Below are 23,226 nucleotides of genomic sequence, written 5' to 3' on the forward strand. Positions count from 1 at the left end.
CACTGCTCAAGAAACCCCTAGTAACCTCTAAAGGAACCTTTGGGTTCCACATTATCCTGGTTCAGAAAGGTCAATCTAGACACTAGCATTAGACACGGAGGAGTTCCTTGCTCATGGAACTCCTAACAACCTCTGGAGGAACCTTTGGGTTCCATGTTATCTGGCTGAGAAAGACCAATCTGGACACTAGTATTAGACATGAAGGTGTTCTTTTCTCATTGCTCAAGGAACCCCTACCAACCACTGGAGTAACCTTTGGGTTCCACTTTACCCTGGGTAAGAAAGGCCAATCTGGACACTAGCATTAGACATGAAGGTGTTCTTTGCTGATTGCAAAAGGAACCCCTACCAACCTCTGAAGGAACCTTTGAGTTCCATGTTACCGTGGTCAAGAAAGGCCAATCTGCACACCAGCATTAGACATGGAGGAGTTCCTTGCTTATTTCTCAAGGAACCCATGGGAACCTCTAGAGCAGGGGTAGTCAACCTCAGCACTCCAGCTGTGATGATACTACAAATCCCATCATGCCTCTGCTTCTAGGAGTCATCCCTGTGATTGTCAGGGTCTTGCAATGTCCCATGGGACTTGTAGTTTCACCATAGCTGGAGGGCAGAGGTTGCTTACCCCTGTTCTAGAGCAACCTTAGGGTTCTAATGAACCCTGGTTGAGAAAGGCTGGCTTATAGGCACCAACCCACCACCATATCAAGACTGATCATCAATGACTGCTCTGACAAACAGTTTAGTTTTACAGCACCACATATTACGGGATGTTTGATGGGGGCCCCTTAGAAATCAGGTGAGAAGCACTCTGCTAACAGGGCATTTACCCCATTTTGGTGGAGGCAGCAGGAATCCTTAGCCGGTACTCAAAGTGGAGAACCTTTACAGAAGAAGTCTCAGCTCAATTTTAATTGTGTTCTGTTCCCCAGTGGATAAAGTACATAATTTGTCCCATCTATCTAGGTGCTGTCTAACACTGAATGTGAGGCCAGACAGGATGCCCCTCCTCTCTCCATGAAGGAGACAGCTGCTTTGACGTATAGTACTTTTCTGTGTCCAAGTACTTGTCCACTTGGCTGAAATATTTTAGCAAACAAGCCACCTCCTTCTACATTTCTCCTGAGATGCTTGTAACGGGCAAACACTTGGAAATTGAGAAAAGTGCCATGGTCAAGGCAGCCATCTCCTTGCTAGCTGTGTTGTTGGACAGCCATGAAGGTTGGACAGGCGTCATGTCTGACCTCACTGCTAGCCTTAGATAGCACATAGGAAGTTGGGACAAAGTACAGCATGTACTTTGTTCCTGGGGAACAGAACACAATAATAAAAAATGGAAGTGAGACTTCTTATAAAAGAGGAAATGAACATCTGTAATAAATATGAACCGCTATGTTACTTCTGCTCTAGCCTTCCTAAATGTATTATAGTTGTACAGCACAACCCTTATGTGAAACGTCTGGGATCAGATATAAACATGCTGAGCAAATCCAATGCGTTTTATTGCTGAATGAAATGCGTTTGTGTGGCTGTGCACGCTCTGCCCTATTTACTATTCCTAAGATAGACAGAAGAGAGAGACGGTAACTCTAAAAGGATGCTGGGATGCATTATTTGACAGGTAATCAGTCCTGTGTCTGTAAATAAATGTCCTGGAAAACAGAAGAAAATTTCAACTTACAGTGCTATCAATGACCCCACAACCAGATACGATGCAATAAAAGAAAGGCAAAAATATACATTTTCTAACCATCTTGACTCATTCCGACATGTTAAAATAGAACGTAGATGATTTGCGAGTGTGCATGCATACACTATTTGTACTTGAAAATTTCAAAGCGTTCACTTAAAAAAATATAATGAGTGCTATTTATTACATTTTATAAAATCTGTAATCAAAGTGAGCAGATATTAAATTTACCAGACAAAGGAGTTGCTTCATATCTAATGATCTCTTTATAGACTTTCATCTCCAGAATCTAAGAGAACAAAGACACACAAAAAAAATAAAAGTTACAAATGTTGTTCCATTGAACAGTTTTTTTGTAAAAAAGATATATATATATATATATATATATACACACACACACATACACACACATACATACATACACACACATATACATTATTATTATTATTATACATGTTTTATATAGCGCCAACAGTTTGCTCAGCGCTTTACAACATGAGGGCAGACATTACAGTTACATTACAATTTGGTACAAGAGGAATCAGAGGGCCCTGCTCGTTAGAGCTTACAATCTAAAACATATACACACACACACACACACATATACACTATCCATCTATACAGAATATACAGTGGGTATAGAAAAAAATACCCCCCCCCCTTTAAAACATTTGAAAACAATGCAGTAGCTGACATCACAAACATTGTTAATGCAGATCCAAACCCAATCGCTAAATTTTAATATGTGTTTTAGTATATTCATTTATTTATTACTTTTTAACTTCACTCCAGCAACTGATATCAGTTTCGAGACCTTTACAGAGAGTTGTTAACCACTTCAATACCAGGCACTTGAACCCCCTTCTTGCCCAGGCCAATTTTCAGCTTTCACCCTGTCACACTCTGAATGGTAAATGCAACGCCCATGCCAAAATGTTATCATTTTCTTGAGAAAGATAGAGCTTTCTTTAGGTGGTATTTAATCACCACTGCACTTTTTTATTGTATTGCTAAACAAAACGCAAAAAGAACGAAACACCTTTTTCTTAGTTTCTGTTATAACATTTTGTAAATAATTAATTTTTGGTAAGGTTGCACTGATGGGCACCGGTAAGGCTGAATTGATGGGCACTGGTGAGGCTGCACTGATGGGCACTGATAAGCTTGCCCTGATGGGCACTGGTGAGGCTGCACAGATGGGCACCGGTGAGGCTGCACAGATGGGCACCGGTGAGGCTGCACAGATGGGCACCGGTGAGGCTGCAAAGATGGGCACCGGTGAGGCTGCACAGATGGGCACCGGTGAGGCTGCACAGATAATCAGTGGAAATGTGCCCTGTCAGAATTGCCAGTTACCAGCACTCCTTTCCTCACACTGTGATAGTGCTTTGAACACAGCTGATCACATGGTAGAGGACCACTGTGGTTGGCCCTTTACTATGATCTGCGATCAGCTGTTTCTAAAGGACGCGGTGATCAGGCAACGCGACAGATGCACGCCCCAGGGGGAGGGGGGGGGGGGAGGTTCTGGGAGGACATCAATGGATGCCCACCCAGAACTGGACGACCGTGTTGCAGCTGTCTTTTAGCTATAGCGCAGTCAGGAAGTGGTTAAAAGAGAAGATGCTACATTGTGGTACACACGGTCCTGTCCCAACTATTTTGAGACATATTGCTACCATCAATTTCAAAATGACCTGGTTTCTATCTTAATCACCTCCCACCCGGCCTCTGCAGATAAACAGCCGGGTGGTCCTTTCTCGGTCTGAGTGGACAGGCAGGAACGTCCTCAGAACGAGTGCTCGCGACGCAGCCCCAAGGCGTGTCTCCGTGACAGTTCTCCCCGTCTAGCTCAGTTCGGAGGGGAGGGGGGGATCTGCAGTTCTGTGACACCTCTCTGTGTAAGGATGATTTTACACAGAGAGTTGTCACAGATCACCCCGAAAACAGTACACCAAGCACCACTGATACCCCTGTCCCCAAACACATATCAGTGTCCCCATAAAACATCTGTCTGTCCCCATCACATCTGTCACAGTGCACAAAACATCTGTCTGTCCCCCATCACCGCCAACACCAAATAAACCCTGATTTGGGTTATTTTTACCAAAGCAATGTAGCAGCATTTTATTTTTATTTATTTTTTTCGGTCTTTTTTTCATTTGTAGCGTAAAAAAAAGAAAAATCCCAATGGTGATTAAATACCACCAAAAGAAAGCTCTATCTGTGTGAAAAAATAAAAGGATAAAAATGTAATTTGGGTCCAGTGTTGCATGACCGCGCAATTGTCATTCAAAGTGCGACAGAGCTGAAAGCTAAAAATTTGTCTGGGAAGGAAGGGGGGTGAAAGTGGCCAGTATTGAAGTGGTTAAAATTGTCAATTTTTAATTTTTTTTGGTTTAAACATTTGATATGTTTTCTATTTACTATCGTGAATAAAATACGTTCCAACTTTTTTGGAACTGGGGTTGTACCTGCAGACAGCCATTCATGTCTATCGGTGGCTGTACGCAGCACCTGGGTGTGGAGAAAAAAAAAAAAAAGCCCAAAAAGGTAAAGTTGTACACCCCTACCGCGCCTGCGTGCATGAGGCCGTTGACTGAGTTGATAACACAGGCTCAAGCTAGTACATAGTAAACAGCTCTATAAATATAGGATTATAAATATATAAAACACTATATAAATAAATACTAAAAAAAGCTATATTTAACCATAAAATATATAAAAATATAAAACACGAGATGCATATAAAAAGACGTCCAGACCTTGATGCGTTAATGAACGGTCTCCTTCTGGAAAGCGCTGGCTGTCTTCAATCTACAGAACACGTCAGGTTACAGAGGAACGTGTTTTCCATCTGAAGTGTGGGAGTGAAGTGAGATGAGTGGGAGGGAAGGAGAGAAAAAAAAAAAGGAAGAGAATATCAGCACAAGATTTATAATCCTTCTATTACTACTTGACTTATTTCGCCAAGGAAGCGCGAGGAGCAGCGATGGAGCACAGACGTCATAACCCCGGGAGAACCAATTGGTTTTCAGATTGTCATTATTATTGCCATAGGATGACTTCTGATAGGTTGTTATTAATGCTAATATTTTTACATTAATAATTAAACCGTCTATATTCGGGTCACCATACATGTTACATTCTGGCCATACAATCTCTCAACTTTATATTTACCAAAACTATGTATCAATTTGCATCCAACCAGATGGGATGTTGCACGAAGGAGCTATTGGTAGATCTAAAAGGAGATTTTACAATCAGGTTGTATGTGGTCAGCTTTAAAGGGGTTGTAAAGGTATTTTTTTTTTAACCACTTAAGCCCCGGACCAATTTGCAGCCAAAGGACCAGGCCCCTTTTTGCGATTCGGCACTGCGTCGCTTTAACTGACAATTGTGCGGTCATGCGACGTGGCTCCCAAACAAAATTGGCATCCTTTTTTTTTCCACAAATAGAGCTTTCTTTTGGTGGTATTTGATCGCCTCTGCGGTTTTTATTTTTTGCGCTATGAACAAAAATAGAGCGACAATTTTTTAAAAAAAAATTCAATATTTTTTACTTTTTGCTATAATAAATATCCCCAAAAAATATATAAAAAAACACTTTTTTTTCTTCAGTTTAGGCCGATACGTATTCTTCTACATATTTTTGGTAAAGAAAAAAAAAATTGTAATTAGCGATTATTGATTGGTTTGCGCAAAAGTTATAGCGTTTACAAAATAGGGTATAGTTTTATAGCATTTTTAGTAATATTTTTTTTTACTAGTAATGGCAGCGATCAGTGATTTTTATTTTGACTGCGACATTATGGTGGACACATCGGACATTTTTGGGACCATTGTCATTTATACAGCAATCAGTGCTATTTAAATGCACTGATTCCTGTGTAAATGACACTGGCAGTGAAGGAGTTAACCACTAGGGGTCAGTGTAGGGGTTATATGTGACGTTATGTGTTCTTTTTTTATTCTAGGGGGCATGGCCTGGCATGTGACGTCACTGATCATCTTTCCCTATAAAAGGGAACAGACGATCGGTGACAGCCACACTAGGAAACACGGAGAGAGGTTTGCGGGACACCAGCGGCGATCGGGTCCCCTGGTCCAGCGGCCACGGTCAGCGGCGCGCTCCCGACCCACAGCTGGGAACTTAAAGAGCCACGTACAGGTACGTGATTGTGCCTAGCCATGCCATTCTGCCGACGTATATCGGCGTGAGGTGGTCCTTAAGTGGTTAAATAACAAACATGTTATACTTACCTCCACTGTGCAGCTCGTTTTGCACAGATCCTGGTCTTCTGGGGTCCCTCGGCGGCTGTCTCGGCTTCCTCCCGCAGGTACTTCTCACATTCATGCGAGCTCCCTCATGGTGTGGAGTGCTTGCGGTCACGCTCCCGTGATACAGCCGGCGGCCATAGCCGCTCACTGTATCACTCAGCCCCGCCCCCCTGGCACACCGCGTCATTGGATGTGATTGACAGCAGCGCGAGCCAATGGCTGCGCTGCTTTCAATCCATCCACTGTAACCAATCAACGGCCAGGCTGAGCGGCGAAGAGGATGTCGGGGGCGAGCACGGGACTTTCGAGGGGTCAGGAAAGTAAAACGGGGGGCTAGGGGGGGCCGGCATTGTCGGATGTTTTTTCACCTTAATGCATAGAATGCATTAAGGTGAAAAAAAATTTACCTTTACAACCCCTTTAATCATCATTATTATTATACTGGATTTATATAGCGCCCACAGTTTATGCAGCACTTCTCAACATTAGGGCAGACAGTACAATTACAATACAATTCGATATTGGGGGGGGGGGGGGGGGAATCAGAGAGCCCTGCTCGTTAGAGCTTACAATCTAGGAATTAATGCCAACTCCATCGTTTCTGAGCACCCCCTTCTTTTTTTCTCCCATCTCTCAAAGTGTATCTAAGCCTCACAAACAAAATTGTAATATATTAACCGGTTCCCGTGCCACGTATCAGTGCCATCTGTCATCAGTGCCACGTGTCATTGTCCTGGTGCTCCAGGGCCTTCAAAAGTGTAATAAGTAGTCAACAAGTTAGATGTGTAATTTATGCTCCTAGAACACGTGATGGCGCTCCCTGCATGTTGGGCCTCTCTATGTGGCTAGGCTGTGGAAAAGTCCCACACATGTGGTATCGTAATACTCAGCAGGAATAGCAGAATTTATTTTGGGGCATTATTTGTGGTATACACATGCCACGTGAGAGAAATAACCTATTACAATGATAATTTTGTGGAAAAAAATAAAATAAAAAAATCTTCATTTTGCAAAGAATTGTGGGAAAAAATTACAACATCAAAAACCTCACCATGCCTCTCACTAAATACCTTAGAATGTCTACTTTCAAAAAAGGTGTAATTTGGGGGGTATTTGTACTTTCCTGGCTTGTTCGGGTCGCAAGAAATTAGATAGGCCACCACATCAGATGTGATCAATTTTGTGTGATTCGCACCACAGCTTTTAGACTTTCTATCTTTCTGTCATGGTTATGCAATAGAATTTGTCTGCTTACCTGTCTCCATGTGTTCATTTCTAGAGACCAGCCGACCCTCACCTGACTGCTTTTATAATCCATCCCCTGGCATGGCTCCACCCTAGCTCCTATCAGAGAACTCTATATTAACCTGTGCACTGCTAGCCAACCCTGCTGATCAACCTTTGTGTGTTAGCTTCCTGTTACCTGCTGTGTGCTCTTCTATTGGTTTCCGTTACCGACTTTGGCGTGTCCTGACTATCCCTGTTTGCCTGTGATCCTGACCTTTTGGTGTGTCTCTGACTTTTCCTGTCTGCTTGTGGCCCCGACCTTGGCTTTGTCCCTCACCATCCCTATCCTCCTGTTACCTACTGTGGGTGTGAGCTGGGGGACCCTGGGGGTCACGACCTGGAGCCAGTTGCAGCCAAGTCCATCCTCACCACTCGAGGCGCTGGTGAACACCTGCTGGCTCTTAGACTCCGCGCCCCAGGGAATCTTACACTCTAACCCCGGTGGGATCCATCTTGGTGTTCTGGCGGCCCTGCCTTCCTATCACCTTGACCCCCGTCCGCAGCAGTCAGCCGTAGGGTCCACAACCTTGCGGTGCACTCCTAATCCCTGCGGTGTGCATCTGTCACCTGGCCTCAAGGTGACATGACACTTTCACAAAGACCAAATAATATCCACTAATTTGGGTTATTTTTACCAAAGATATGTAGCAGTATAAATTGGGGCCAAAATTTATGAATAAAAATTAATAATTTGCAAAATTGTATCACAGAAACAAAGAAAAATGCGTTTTTTTTTTTTTTTTCGTTATTTTTTCATTTATAGCACAAAAAATAAAAAACCCAGCGGTGATCAAATACCACCAAAAGAAAGCTCTATTTGTGGAGAAAAAAAAAGGACAAAAAATTTATTTGGGTACAGTGTTGCATGACTGAGTAATTGTCATTCAAATTGTGAGAGCACCGAAAGCTGAAAATTGGTCTGGGCAGGAGGGGGGTTTAAGTGCCCAGTAGGCAAGTGGTTAAAAAGAGTAAACACAGTTCACTGATAAAATGGATTCAGCCAACCACTAACAATGAGTGAAAGAAATGTTCTTATGTTATCATTCATATTCTCTGAAAAATGGCCAAGAAATCATAAATTCAGCCAGGGTATGTTAACTTATGAGCACAACTGTTGTGTGTGTGTGTGTATACTGTATATATACACATACATTATATATATATAATATATATATAACAAAGTGTGCACGTGTGTGTGTGTGTGTATATATATATATATATATATATATATATATATATATATATATATATATATACACACACACACACACACACACATATATATACACATACATACACACACACAAATATATATATATATATATATATATATATATATATATATATATATATACACACACACACACACGTGCACACGAAGCATCTCACAAAAGTGAGTACACCCCTCACATTTTTGTAAATATTTTATTATATATCTTTTCCTGAGAAAACACTAAAGAAATTACACTTTGCTACAATATACAGTAGTGAGTGTACAGCTTGTACTACATAAGATAAAGATGGCCTAGGCTATAAGAAGATTGCCAAGACCCTGAAACCGAGGCTGCAGTACGGTGGCCAAGACCATACAGCGGTTTAACAAGACAAGTTCCACTCAGAACAGGCCTCACCATGATCGACCAAAGAAGTTGAGTGCACGTGCTCAGCGTCATATCCAGAGGTTGTCTTTGGGAAACAGACATATGAGTGCTGCCAGCATTGCTGCAGAGGTTGAAGGGTCAGCCTGTCAGTGCTCAGACCATACGCCGCACACTGCATCAAATTAGTCTGCATGGCTGTCGTTCCAGAAGGAAGCCTCTTCTAAAGATGATGCACAAGAAAGTCCACATACAGTTTGCTGAAGACAAGCAGACTAAGGACATGGATTACTGGAAGCATGTCCTGTGGTCTGATGATACCAAGATAAATTTATTTGGTTCAGATGGTGTGAAGCGTGTGTGGCAGCAACCAGGTGAGGAGGACAAAGACAAGTGTGTCTTGCCTACAGTCAAGCATGGTGGTGGGAGTGTCATGGTCTGAGGCTGCATGAGTGCTGCCGGCACTGGGGAGCTACAGATCATTGAGGGAACCATGAATGCCAACATGTACTGTGACATACTGAAGCCGAGCATGATCCCCTCCCTTCAGAGACTGGACTGCAGGGCAGTATTCCAACATGATAATGACCCCAAACACACCTCCAAGACGACCACTGCCTGGCTAAAGAAGCTGAGGGTAAAGTTGATGGACTGGCCAAACATGTCTCCAGACCTAAACCCTATTGAACATCTGTGGAGCATCCTCAAAAGGAAGGTGGAGGAGGGCAAGGTCTCTAATATCCAGCAGCTCCGTGATGTCATCATGGAGGAAGGGAAGAGGACTCCAGTGGCAACCTGTGAAGCTCTGGTGACCTCCATGCCCAAGAGGGTTAAGGCAGTGCTGGAAAATAATGGTGGCCACACAAAATATTGACACTTTGGGCCCAATTTGGACATTTTCACTTAGGGGTGTACTCACTTTTGTTGCCAGTGGTTTAGACATCAATGGCTGTGTGTTGAGTTATTTTGAGGGGACAGGAAATTTACACTGTTATACAAGCTGTACACTCACTACTTTACATTGTAGCAAAGTATCATTTCTCCAGTGTTGTCACATAAAAATGTGAGGGGTGTACTCACTTTTGTGAGATACTGTGTAAATATATATATTATTTTTTTTTTTTTTTCCTTCGATGTATACTTTTTAATTTATTATTAACATTTATATATCTATTATATTATGCCCCAAAACAATTTAAAAGGTACAGTGTAAAAAAATGTAAAATAAATAAAAGTGGAGGCAGATGACCGTGAACCAGGAAGTAAAGTCCTCAAAACATAACTCCCCCGTGGGGTGAGAACGAGTCACCCGGCATGTAATAAAGAAGTAACTGCACCATGCAGTAGAAATGGAGACTGCAGTTTATCGCCCAATTTTAAAGCATGGTTTGTTAGGGGTTTACTCAGCATAACATAATCTTTTATATTTTACCCAAATTGGGTATAATATTGTGTTTGTGTGCACTAAAACTCATTAAAGTGTATTTTTCCCCCCATAAAAATGCGTTTTAAAAACTGTTGCACAACTACTGTGTTACATAAAAAAAACTGCAACACCCACTATTTTATTCTCTAGGGCCTTTGCTTAAAAAATAGATAATGTTTGGGGGTTCTAAGTCATTTTCTATCAAAAAATAAATAAATGAACCCTGCACTCTGTACGTAGCGCACTCCTGAACCCTGCACTCCGTGCGTAGCGCACTCCTGAACGCTGCACTCCAAAAGTAGTGCACTCCTGAACCCTGCATCCGTACGTAGCGCACTCCTGAACCCTGCATCCGTACGTAGCGCACTCCTGAACCCTGCACTCTGTACGTAGCGCACTCCTGAACCCTGCACTCTGTACGTATCGCACTCCTGAACCCTGCACTCTGTACGTAGCGCACTCCTGAACGCTGCACTCCAAAAGTAGTGCACTCCTGAACCCTGCATCCGTACGTAGCGCACTCCTGAACCCTGCATCCGTACGTAGCGCACTCCTGAACCCTGCATCCGTACGTAGCGCACTCCTAAACCCTGCACTCTGTACGTAGCGCACTCCTAAACCCTGCATCCGTACGTAGCGCACTCCTAAACCCTGCATCCGTACGTAGCGCACTCCTAAACCCTGCATCCGTACGTAGCGCACTCCTAAACCCTGCATCCGTACGTAGCGCACTCCTAAACCCTGCATCCGTACGTAGCGCACTCCTAAACCCTGCATCCGTACGTAGCGCACTCCTAAACCCTGCATCCGTACGTAGCGCACTCCTAAACCCTGCATCCGTACGTAGCGCACTCCTAAACCCTGCACGTAGTGCACTCCTGAACCCTGCACTCCGTACGTAGTGCACTCCTGAACGCTGCACTCCAAAAGTAGTGCACTCCTGAACGCTGCATCCGTACGTAGCGCACTCCTGAACCCTGCATCCGTACGTAGCGCACTCCTGAACCCTGCATCCGTACGTAGCGCACTCCTAAACCCTGCATCCGTACGTAGCGCACTCCTAAACCCTGCACGTAGTGCACTCCTGAACCCTGCACTCCGTACGTAGTGCACTCCTGAACGCTGCACTCCAAAAGTAGTGCACTCCTGAACCCTGCATCCGTACGTAGCGCACTCCTGAACCCTGCATCCGTACGTAGCGCACTCCTGAACCCTGCACTCCGTACGTAGCGCACTCCTAAACCCTGCATCCGTACGTAGCGCACTCCTAAACCCTGCACGTAGTGCACTCCTGAACCCTGCACTCCGTACGTAGTGCACTCCTGAACGCTGCACTCCAAAAGTAGTGCACTCCTGAACCCTGCATCCGTACGTAGCGCACTCCTGAACCCTGCATCCGTACGTAGCGCACTCCTGAACCCTGCATCCGTACGTAGCGCACTCCTGAAACCTGCACTCCGTACGTAGCGCACTCCTAAACCCTGCATCCGTACGTAGCGCACTCCTAAACCCTGCACGTAGTGCACTCCTGAACCCTGCACTCTGTACATAGCACACTCCTGAACGCTGCAAAAAATACCGAAATACTCAGCAATCGTGTGTGTGTATATATATATATATATATATATATATATACACATATATACACACACACACATACACACGTGTTTAAGCTTTAGGGTGCGTGCACACCTATGGGCAGAGACCAGACCCGTCACTCCGCATAGGGAGAGAGCAGCACTGACCGGTCTGTATTACAAGAAGTGGAGGACAGATCTTTCATGCAGAATTGCTGATGTGGGAGAAATAAACAAAGATATCCAATATTTGTGGAGCTTAAATAAAGATAAAGGTACCAAAGCAAATAAAATGTAACATACAGACTCCTGCAGGTGAGTGGGCGGGTTGCCGAGTGACAGAACGTGATGATTCCTGACCCTTCTCTTCCTATCTATTCTTCTCATTCAGGGTCTTTCCGCACTGACACAACTTCCGCCTGACGGGTGCACCAAGATGGCAGAGAGGCGACGTCACTTCGGCTAAGCGTCGCGCATGCGCAGTAGGCGGGGTAGCGGCTATCTGATAGAATAACCGTTTCTTAGCTTTCCCTCCGAGCTCAGTGCGGGGAAAGGGCTCTGCAATACACCAACACAGGCCGCTCATCGCACCTCCTTCCACCAGGGGGCGCGCCTCACCGCTGAATCATTACTCTCTATAATATCACTGCACATAGGTCAGCACTGCCAATTATATCCCAGTCCTGGGCACAGGGGGCGCTGCGAGCTGTGACACGCCCCTTTTCCAGGCTCACCGAGATCATTCCACTTATGAAGCTGAATTTAGCTTCAGGTTGGATCTTTAGTCACAAAAGTGAAAATTTACTAAACAATCATCTGCAAAGTTTATAATAAAATCGGGAACTTTAACAACAATTCTGTCTCCCTAACCGCCATGTATATAAAGGGGGAATTCTGATTAAATAACTTTTTCTATATGAAAACCATGTTGGCTCACCCAGATCCCACTGGTTTTATACTCATTGGGAGTCCTTCTATATAGGAAAGTTCAATCGGTCTGATGTTCAATGGGGAATTCCCAATATGAAGCCAAGCTTGTTCCCAGGGCCGTCTTTACCGTGGGGCAAAAGGGGAAGCTGCCCAGGGCTCAGTCATTGTTGGGGGGCCCAAAGCAGCTGCCATTTAATCCCGCGGTGCCCACCAGGGTTTTGTTTCAGCCGGAGTTCAGCCACCAGCTCAGTTTCATCATTTGTAAATACAGAAGCATTGCCTCCATTTACAAGTGACAGCGCTCCTCCCCCGTGCCCGCTCAAACCCCTCCCTCCTCTATACATTGATCTCCTATAGGAGAGCAGAGGAGGGAGGGGCAGGGAATCTACACAGAGAGAAGCTCCTCCAGACTGGCAGCCTGCACGGGCACAGTGTGAGTACTCTGCAGCTCCACCCTCTGACATTTTTTAGGTGGTGGGAGAGGAACTGGGGGAATCACACCGCACCCCTCAGCCCTGCAATCTGCGCACACCTCAGCCCTGCACTCCGTGCACCCCTCAGCCCTGCAGTCAGCACACAGCACACCCTCAGCCCTGCAGTCCACGTACAGCGCACCCTCAGCCCTGCACTCCACACACAGTGCCCCCTCTGCTCTGCACTCCACGCACAGCGCGCCCCTCAGCCCTGCACTCCACGCACCTATCAGACCTGTACTCTGCACATAGTGCCCCCTCAACCCTGCACTCCGAACATAGTGCACCCCTCATCACTGCACTGTAATGATGTGCTGTAACCTCTAGCAACCAAGCAGTGAGATATAATGATGTGCTGTAACCTCTAGCAACCAAGCAGTGAGATGTATTGATGTGCTGTAACCTCTAGCACCAGTGAGTGGTAATGATGTGCAGTAACCTTCCGCAACAAATCAGTGAACAGTAATGATCCCCTGCAATATCTAGCAACCAAGTAGTGAGCAACAACAATGATGTGCAATAACCTCTAGCAACCAATTGGTGAGGGGTAATGATGTGCAGTAACCTCTAGCGACCAATTTGTGAGTGTTAATGATGTGCAGTAACCTCTAGCAACCATTCCCCCCCCCCAGCGGGAGACAAGGCCATTCTACCCAACCCGCCAGGAAATTAATGTGGGGAATGCGCCTCCCCCCTCTCACGAGACGGACGGCCTCCTTACCTGCCCGGTATGATACTCTGATTTTCCCTCACTCCCCTGTCCAGGCCGGGGAGTGCCAGATAGCTGAGCCACTGCGGCTGGGCCATCCATGGTCACAGTGGTGGCTGGCGAGTCAGTCAGTCTTCTCCTCCAGCTGTGCTCTCCTCTGTTTTCCTCCTCCTCCTAGGCGTCCAATAGGATCGCCTGTCATTTTGGCCAATCGGGAAACAGGTCTCATGACCCGCTTCCTGATTGGCTGGGAGGTGATTCAGTGTGAAATTAGCAAATATTCATTTGCTATTGTCACACAACTGGGTGGGCTCGGAGCGCAGTGCTCTGCGTCCCGAGACCACCCTTTTTTGAAGCCTATTAGAACCTCAGACTCGAATCACGTGTTTAAACCCCCTCCCCCTCATTGGAATCCATGCATCCGGCGCCCTGTATGTAGATTAGGGGGTGGGGCACATGGATAGGGAGTGCGGCGCCCACGCACCCCTAATGGACGGGCCACCACTGGCAGCAACTCAAAATGGCCCTCAGTAGTTTGTATGGCCCCCATGTGCTCGTATGCATGCCTGACAACATAGGGGCATGTTCCTAATGAGACAACGGATGGTGTCCTGGGGTATTTCCTCCCAGATCTGGACCAGGACATCACTGAGCCCCTGAACAGACGGAGGTGCAACCTGGCAGCGTCGGATGGACCGAAACATAATGTCCCAGAGGTGTTCTATTGGATTTAGGTCAGGTGAGCATGGAGGCCATTCAATGGTATCAATTCCTTCATCCTCCAGAAACTGGCTGCATACTCTCACCCCATGAGGCCGGGCATTGTTGTGCACCAGGAGGAACCCAGGACCCACTGCACCAGTGTAGGGTCTGCCAATGGGTCCAAGGATTTCATCCTGATACCTAATGGCAGTCAGGGTGCCATTGTCTAGCCTGTAGAATTCTGTGCGTCCCTCCATGGGAATGCCTCCCCAGACCATCACTGAACCACCACCAAACCGGTCATGCTGAACGATGTTACAAGCAGCATACACGTGCCGGCTAAGGGAATAATAATAATAATAATAAAAATATCAAATTATAATAATTGTTATTGTCAATACTATTTATTAAATTATTATAACATTATTAAAGGATATCTAAAGTTTTTTTTTGTTTAAAAAAAAAAAAAGTCATACTTACCTCCTCTGTGCAGTTGGTTTTACACAGAGTGGCCCTGATCCTCCATTCTGGGGTCCCTCTGCGTCGCTCCTGGCTCCTCCTCTTCTTTCTTTGCCCCGTTTGAGAGCTGCTATCCCTCAGGCCTCCCGTGTCCTGCTGTTGCGCCCATTGACACAGACAGCAGGGCTTGGCCCCACCCCCTGCTCCCGCGTCATTGGATTTGTGAGGTCAGGCACTGATGTTGGACGAGAAAGCCTGGCTCACAGTCTGCACTGAAATTCATCCCAAAGGTGTTCTATCGGTCTGAGGTCAGGACTGTCAAGTTCCTCCACCCCAAACTCCCTCATACATATCTTTATGGACCTTGCTTTGTGCACTGGTGCGCAGTCATGTTGGAAAAAGAAGGGGCCATCCCAAACTGTTCCCACAAAGTTGAGAGCATGAAATTGTCCAAAATATCTTGGTATGCCGATGCCTAAAGAGTTCCCTTCACTGGAACTAAGGGGCCAAACCCAACCCCTAAAAAACAACCCCACACCATAATCCTCCCTCCACTAAATGTTTTGGACCAGTACAGAAAGCAAGGTCCATAAAGACATGGATGAACGAGTTTGGGGTGTCTGAACTAGGCCCTCCATGGAAGGATCACCAGGTGTCTGAACGATGTCCTCCATGGAAGGATCACCAGGTGTGTGAACGAGGCCCTCCATGGAAGGATCAACAGGGATTATTATAGGGAAAGCTGCAGACTTGAAAATAATGAAAAAACCATGTTGAAGCCAATAGCAAATTTTATGGTCACATATACTTTGAGCTGAAGCGAGTCAAGCATTGACACAGCTCTCCCCCTCCCTGCTATTGGCAGATAGATGTGACAGGTATGCTAACTGACCATAGTGAGGGTGGAATGGGGAGTGCCAGTGTGCACAGTCGAGGTTTTAGGATGCTCACAAAGATTATATTATATATATATATATGACTTTTTCACATCAGCGGCCATCTTATACTGGGACCTCTGATCAGAGCAGTGCTGACGAGTCATAGAGGACACATCACACGGTTGACTTTATTTCAACTTTATTGAAAAGTCACAAAAGTAACATTTCATTTATTAATATTCCCCCCCCCCCCCCCCAGGAGGTTGTGATGCAGTGTAATGTACCCTGTTTTTTCTGTAAAGTTGTGTGAACTGAACTAATAGCACACGGAGGAAAATTGTCTTCTCCGAGCCGAGGCTGCTCAACACATGTGGGGGGAGATTTACTAAAACTGGAGAGTACAAAATCTGGTGCAGCTCCGCATAGTAACCAATCAGCTTCCAGATTTTATTATCAAAGCTTAAATTGAACAAGCTAAAGTTGGAAGCTGATTGGTTACTAGGCATAGCTGCACCATGCAGAGTGCTCCAGGTTTTAGTAGATCCCCCCCCCCCCCCCCATGGTGTGAATGGTCCCCAAATGTACAGTTCTAGACATCTGAAAATGACCCGGGTGGGTTTGAAAATAATAATAAAAAAATAAATGAAGATCCCTGAAATAGAGAAGACATGATTTCACCTCTTCAGCAGCCTTTGTCTCTTATCTTCCCCTCATCCAGAGCTGAAGCCCCCATAAGGCCTTTTGGCATCTGACACTTGCGGGAGTGTCGGAGGTCTGTGGTTCTCCTCTGACCCCTACATGACGGCTGTGTCCTGTAGTGATGTAGAGGTCGGAGGATGAACGGTGGCATGTGATGGAGGACATCTGCCACTGCTCATGGTGATGAATGCTGGAGAAACTGGCTGAAGCCACAACGCTGGAATGGAGGGAAGGTAGGAGACACGGGCTGCCAGAGGGGGGAATAGAACACCTCTATTGTAGGGACTTTCCATCGGGAATATTTTAAACCCAATGGGCCACCAAAGCACACGGGTCCGCCTATTTTCAACGTCCATCCATCGTTTTGTCCCGAGCAATGACGGACTCATCGAATTTGATCATGAGAGTGGTCCCCTTGTGCCAGTGGGCGGTCACCTTAGCGGGAAAGCCGCTGCAGGTCAGCAGAGCCTCCACGATGCCGGCGGTGAAGGAAGCGCAGTTCAGAGTGCTGTTCTCCTTCGGGACGGAGATATAAGAGTTGATCAGAGGGTCCTTCTCTATAATGTAGTAGGTTTTGTCATCGTCGTTGGCTTGCTCCAGCTTGTCCGCTTCCTTCCCGAACAACGCCTTCCAGGCCACCACCTTGATGAAGAGCAGAGCGCTGATCACCTTGGTCTCGCGTTTGCCGTTCTTCTCCCTCATCACCAGCGGATCCAGGATCCGGCACCCCACTTGCTGGCCCAGCTCGGACAGCTTGGCTTGCAGCTCGGAAACCGAATAGACTCGGTTCTGGCAGTACTGCACCATCTCCGAAAACAGCAGAGCGAAGGCGCTGAGGCTGACTTCTGTCTTTGGCCGGGCCAGAGAGCGTTCCAGGATGGAAGATTTACCGCGGCTGAATCGGGAATCCATGATCTGAGGGGAGAAAACAGAACAAATCAACTGCAACTACTTTCCCTTCTCCAATAGATCTACCATCACACACCATACAATTAGACCCTATTCACACCAGGGCGTTTTGCAGGCACTATAGCGTTAGAAATAGCGCCTGCAATCCACCCTACAAAATCTGCACCATTGTATGTAGTGTGAAAACCCCGAGGGCATTCACACTACAGCGGTGCACTGGCAGGACGTCAGGGAAAAGTTCTGCCAGCAGCTTCTTTGGAGCGGTGTGTTTACCGCTCCTCCACCGCTGCTCCCCATTGAAATCAATGGGGCAGCGCTGTAATAACTCCGTCAAAACGCTGCTATTGCGGCGTATTGCCAGCGGTTTTAACCCTTTCTCGGCCGCTAGCGGGGGGTAAAAGCGCCCCGCTAGCGGCCGAAATGCGCCGCAAATCCAAAAGGTAAAACGCTGCTAAAATTAGCGGCATTTTACCGCCCAAGCTATGGGCAGTGTGTGGTGTGGTGTGAAAGGGGTCTTGGGGTCGCCACCTCATCACTTTAAACCCGGAACACATATGAATTACACGGGTTCTGTGGCTGATTAACCGCTTCAGACCCGGACCATTTGGCTGGCCAAAGACCAGAGCACTTTTTTGCGATTGGGCACTGCGTCGCTTTAACTGACAATTGCGCGGTCGTGCGACGTGGCTCCCAAACAAAAATTGATGTCCTTTTTTCCCCACAAATAGAGATTTCTTTTGCTGGTATTTGATCACCTCTGTGGTTTATTTTTTTGCACTATAAACAAAAAATAGCGACAATTTTGAAAAAAAAAAAAAAAAGAAAAAAACGTTTTTTTTTTTACCTTTTGCTATAATAAATATCCCCCAAATATATATATATTATATATATATATATATATATATATATATATAAAATGTTTTCCTCAGTTTAGGCCGATATGTATTCTTCTACATATTTTTGGAAAATAAATAAAATCGCAAGAAGCGTTTGATTGTTTTACACAAAATAGGGGATAGATTTATGACATTTTTATTTTTTAATTTTTTTAAAAGTAATGGCGGCGATCAGCGATTTTTATCGCGACACTATGGCGGACACAGTGACAATTTTGACACATTTTTTGGGGCATTAATACAGCGATCAGTGCGATTAACTACTTAAGGAGCTGCTGCCACAACCAAGATATCCCTCTTTACAGGAGGAGGTCCTGTGTAGAATAACGGTGGTCTCTGCGGCGGGTTCGCCTCTGACCCCTACAGAGAGGTGCCACCCCCCTCCCGCGCCCTCCGCCGCTTACCAGAGCCGTTGGTAGCGGCGGAGGCGATCGGGTCCCATCGATGGCTGGGTATAGAGACGAGTGAGGCTAAGATGGCCCCCACCTGTCTCTATACCATAGGAGGGAGGAAGCGACGTCAAAACGTCACTTCCGCCCATACCTCTTAACCACTTGTTTACTGGGCACTTAAACACCCTTCCTGCCCAGACCAATTTTCAGCTTTCGGTGCTCTCACATTTTGAATGACCATTTGATCACCTCTGGGGTTTTTATTTTTTGCCCTATAAATGAAAAAAGACCGAAAATTTTGAAAAAAAACGTTTCATATTTCTTTGTTTCTGTAACAAAATTATGCAAATTATTAATTTTTCTTCATAAATTTTGGCCACAATTTATACTGCTACATATCTTTGGTAAAAATAACCCAAATTAGTGGATATTATTTGGTCTTTGTGAAAGTTAGAGAGTCTACAAGCTGTGGTGCGAATCGCACAAAATTGATCACATCTGATGTACTGGTGGCCTATCTCGCTTCTTGTGACCCGAACAAGCCAGGAAAGTACAAATACCCCCCAAATGACCCCTTTTTGGAAAGTAGACATTCCAAGGTATTTAGTAAGAGGCATGGTGAGCTTTTTGATGTTGTCATTTTTTTCCCACAATTCTTTGCAAAATTAAGATTTTTCATTTTTTTTTTTTTTTCCACAAAATTGTCATTGTAATAGGTTATTTCTCTCACATGGCATGTGTATACCACAAATGACACCCCCAAAAAAATTCTGCTACTCCTGAGTATTACGATACCACGTGTGGGACTTTTTCACAGCCTGGCCACATAGAGAGGCCCAACATGCAGGGAGCGCCATCATGTGTTCTAGGAGCATAAATTACACATCTAACTTGCTGACTACCTATTACACTTTTGAAGGCCCCGGAGCACCAGGACAATGACACGTGGCACTGATGACAGATGGCACTGATACGTGGCAATGATGACACGTGGCACTGATGACAGATGGCACTAATATGTGGCACTGATGACAGATGCACTTATACGTGGCACTGATGACACGTGGCACTTATACGTGGCACTGATGACACGTGGCACTAATACGTGCCACCGATGACAGATGGCACTAATACGTGGCACCGATGACGCGTGACACTGATGACAGATGGCACTGATAAGTGGCATTGATGACACGTGACACTGACAACAGATGGCAGGTGACACTGACAGGTGGCACTGATGACAAATGGCACTGATACGTGGCACTGATGACAGATGGCACTATATGGCACTGATGACACGTGGTACTGATGACAGATGGCACTTATACGTGGCACTGATGACAGATGGCACTGGGGACAGATAGCACTAACAGGTGGCACTGGGGACAGATAGCACTGGGGTGGATGGCACTTTATTTAACTTTTTTTTTTTTTTTTTACACTTACGGCCGCTGCAGCCGTTCATCTCTCCCCTCTCACACGCTGTCTATGTGAGGAGGGAGAGCGGCGCTGAGAGATGATCTCATATGTTTACATATGAGATCATCTCACATTGGACACGCCGATCGCGCTGTAAACGGCCGCTGTGATTGGCCGTTTACAGCGATCTGTGTTTGCCTGTCTCTGGGGGACACGGCAAACACAGAACTTCCCCGATGCGTGCCCGCGGCAGAGCGCATTGCGGAAGTAATCAACAGGACGTCCAGGGACGGCCTCCCGGACTAAAGCGCCCGCTCTACGGCCGTCATTCGGCTATAGGGCGGGCGCGAGGTGGTTAAAAAGGTACATTTTTTCAATGTCATTTTTCCAAATTACTTTTATTTATTTTTTATTGCATTTAAGTCCAAATATGAGATTTGAGGACTTTTTGACCCCCGATCTCATATTTAAGAGGTCCTGTCATGCTTTTTTGTTTACATTCCTTGTAATAGGAATAAAAGTGATCCATTTTTTTTTAAAGTGTAAAAATAAATAAAATCAAGTAAAATAAATAAGATTTTTTTTTTTAAACCACCACCCCCCCCCCCCCCCGTCCCGACGAACTCGCGCACAGAAGCGAACGCATACGTGAGTAGCGCTCGCATATGAAAACGGCGGTCAAACCACACATGTGAGGTATCGCCGCGATCGGTAGAGCGAGAGCAATAATTCTAGCCCTGGACCTCCCCTGTAGCACAAAACATGCAACCTGTAGAATTTTTTAAACGTCGCTTATGGAGATTTTTGAGGGTAAAAGTTTGACGCTATTCCACAAGCGGGTGCAATTTTGAAGCGTGACATGTTGGGTATCAATTTACTCGGCGTAACATTATCTTTCACAATATAAAAAAAATTAAAAATTGAGCTAATTTTACTGTTGTCTTATGTTTTTATTCAAAAAAGTGCGCTTGTAAGACCGCTGCGCAAATACGGTGTGAAAAAAAATAATGTATTACAATGAAAGCCATTTTATTCTCTAGGGTGTTAGAAAAAAACAAAATATAATGTTTGGGGGTTCTAATTAATTTTCTAGCAAAAAAAAAAAAAACTGTTTTAAACTTGTAAACGCCAAATCTGAAAAAGAGGCCTGTCCTTAAGTGGTTAAGAAATGCATTGATTACTGTAAAAATGTCAGGGGCAGTGAAGGGGTTAATGTGTGTCCTAGGGAGTGTTTCTAACTGAGGGGGGGGGGGGGGTGGGGACTGTGCTGGGAAACTAACAGATTGCTGTTCGTACTCTGTGTGGACAGACGATTGGTCAATTCTCTTCCTCAGAGAACCCGGAAACTGTGTGTTTACACGAGCGATCGCGGGAGCCTGGCGGTGATCGAGACCACTGGGCACTCTAATGGGCTCGGGGAGCGAGCGGGGGGCACGCAGGCGCCCCCTAGTGGCCATTTGTTACCGACGTAACATAACAGCGATTCGCGCAGCCGAGCCATGTCGCCGCAATACAACTGAGGCGGCTGGTCGGCAAGCGGTTAAGATGGTAATTAAATGCACTTGCTACCTTATCTGCATTAACTTAGCCTCAGAGCCTGTGCAATTCATATGTGTTCCTGTTTAAAGGGATGAGGTGGCGACTCTACATTAAATCTGATTGTACAATCTCCTATAGATCTACCATCACAACATACAATCTGATTGTACAATCTTCCACTGCATGAATGATGATAGTTGGAAAGGAGATTGTATGGTGTGTGTGATGGTAGATCTATAGGAGATTGTATGGTGTGTGCGATGGTGGATCTATAGGAGATTGTATGGTGTGTGCGATGGTGGATCTATAGGAGATTGTATGGTGTGTGCGATGGTGGATCTATAGGAGATTGTATGGTGTGTGCGATGGTGGATCTATAGGAGATTGTATGGTGTGTGCGATGGTAGATCTATAGGAGATTGTATGGTGTGTGCGATGGTAGATCTATAGGAGATTGTATGGTGTGTGCGATGGTGGATCTATAGGAGATTGTATGGTGTGTGCGATGGTGGATCTATAGGAGATTGTATGGTGTGTGCGATGGTGGATCTATAGGAGATTGTATGGTGTGTGCGATGGTAGATCTATAGGAGATTGTATGGTGTGTGCGATGGTAGATCTATAGGAGATTGTATGGTGTGTGTGTGATGGTAGGGCTATAGGAGATTGTACAATCAGCTTGTATGGTGTGTGACGGGTCTATAGGAGATTGTACAGTCAGCTGACATCGGATCAATAGATGTGATTGGTCCTCACTAGGAGATGGGGGAGGGGTGGGGTCACACACTCACCGTTCTCTCGGACGGACCCCGGTCACCGCACACCGGATGATATCCTCTCACTCAACACATCGCCTGCTGACCGACCGGAAGCCGCCGTGCCTGTGTACACCGGTCCAGCCAATCAGCTGCAGGAGAGGTCACAGGCGACTAGAAGCTGACGTCTGTGCAGTGAGGAGACAGCTGTGATTGGTTGGTTAGTGACAGTCAGGGGGTATGAGACAGACTAATAGGGACTGCGATAACAAAGAAAGGGGCGTGAGACAGGAGGGGAGTATGATAAAAAAGAGCGGAAGTAAAACGTAGTAAGTGACGTTTAAGAAGGGCGGAAGTGGACTCATAGGAAGGGCGGAAGTAAAGGGGTGCTCTGATAGGAAGGGCGGAAGTGAAAGGGGAAGTCTGATAGGAAGGGCGGAAGTGGAAGGAGGTGTAGTGTCACAGTTTGCTGCCTATCACAGGATGGTGCGGAAGTGACGTTGTTGCGTACTGCGCATGCGCGATGCGTTCCAAACGCTCGCGCAGTTGCTCAGGATAGGCACTACAAGTCCCAGCAATGCAAAACCTACTAGGTAACAAGGGA

General features: G+C 45.7%; 2 protein-coding genes across 3 annotated transcripts in view; both read right to left on the bottom strand.

The window, feature by feature from the left end:
• The window catches only part of ENGASE (endo-beta-N-acetylglucosaminidase), a 60,131-nt gene extending 47,822 nt beyond the window's left edge, over positions 1 to 12,309 (bottom strand). For both annotated transcript variants that reach the window (XR_013263473.1, XM_077458921.1), the window contains exons 1-3: positions 12,163 to 12,309; positions 4,456 to 4,547; positions 1,922 to 1,979 (exon numbers count right to left, since the gene is read on the bottom strand). Coding sequence is in view for 1 of the 2 variants with exons in the window: in XM_077458921.1 (XP_077315047.1) it covers positions 1,922 to 1,970 (49 nt within the window). In the remaining variant the exon portion in view is untranslated. The remainder of the gene's footprint in view (positions 1 to 1,921; positions 1,980 to 4,455; positions 4,548 to 12,162) is intronic.
• Positions 12,310 to 16,311: 4,002 nt separating this feature from the next.
• LOC143935225 (trafficking protein particle complex subunit 5-like) lies at positions 16,312 to 22,869 on the bottom strand. The gene is made up of 2 exons (XM_077458922.1): positions 22,659 to 22,869; positions 16,312 to 17,624 (listed from the first exon to the last, which is right to left on the bottom strand). Exon 2 carries the CDS (start codon positions 17,619 to 17,621, stop codon positions 17,055 to 17,057), a length of 567 nt encoding a protein of 188 aa, XP_077315048.1. The 5' UTR covers positions 17,622 to 17,624; positions 22,659 to 22,869; the 3' UTR covers positions 16,312 to 17,054.
• Between the last annotated feature and the right edge of the window lie 357 nt (positions 22,870 to 23,226).

The sequence above is a fragment of the Lithobates pipiens genome, unplaced genomic scaffold, assembly GCF_037356315.1.
Source record: "Lithobates pipiens isolate NorthernLeopardFrog02 unplaced genomic scaffold, aLitPip1_a1.2 Scaffold_28, whole genome shotgun sequence".
In the NCBI taxonomy this organism is placed as follows: Eukaryota; Metazoa; Chordata; class Amphibia; order Anura; family Ranidae; genus Lithobates; species Lithobates pipiens.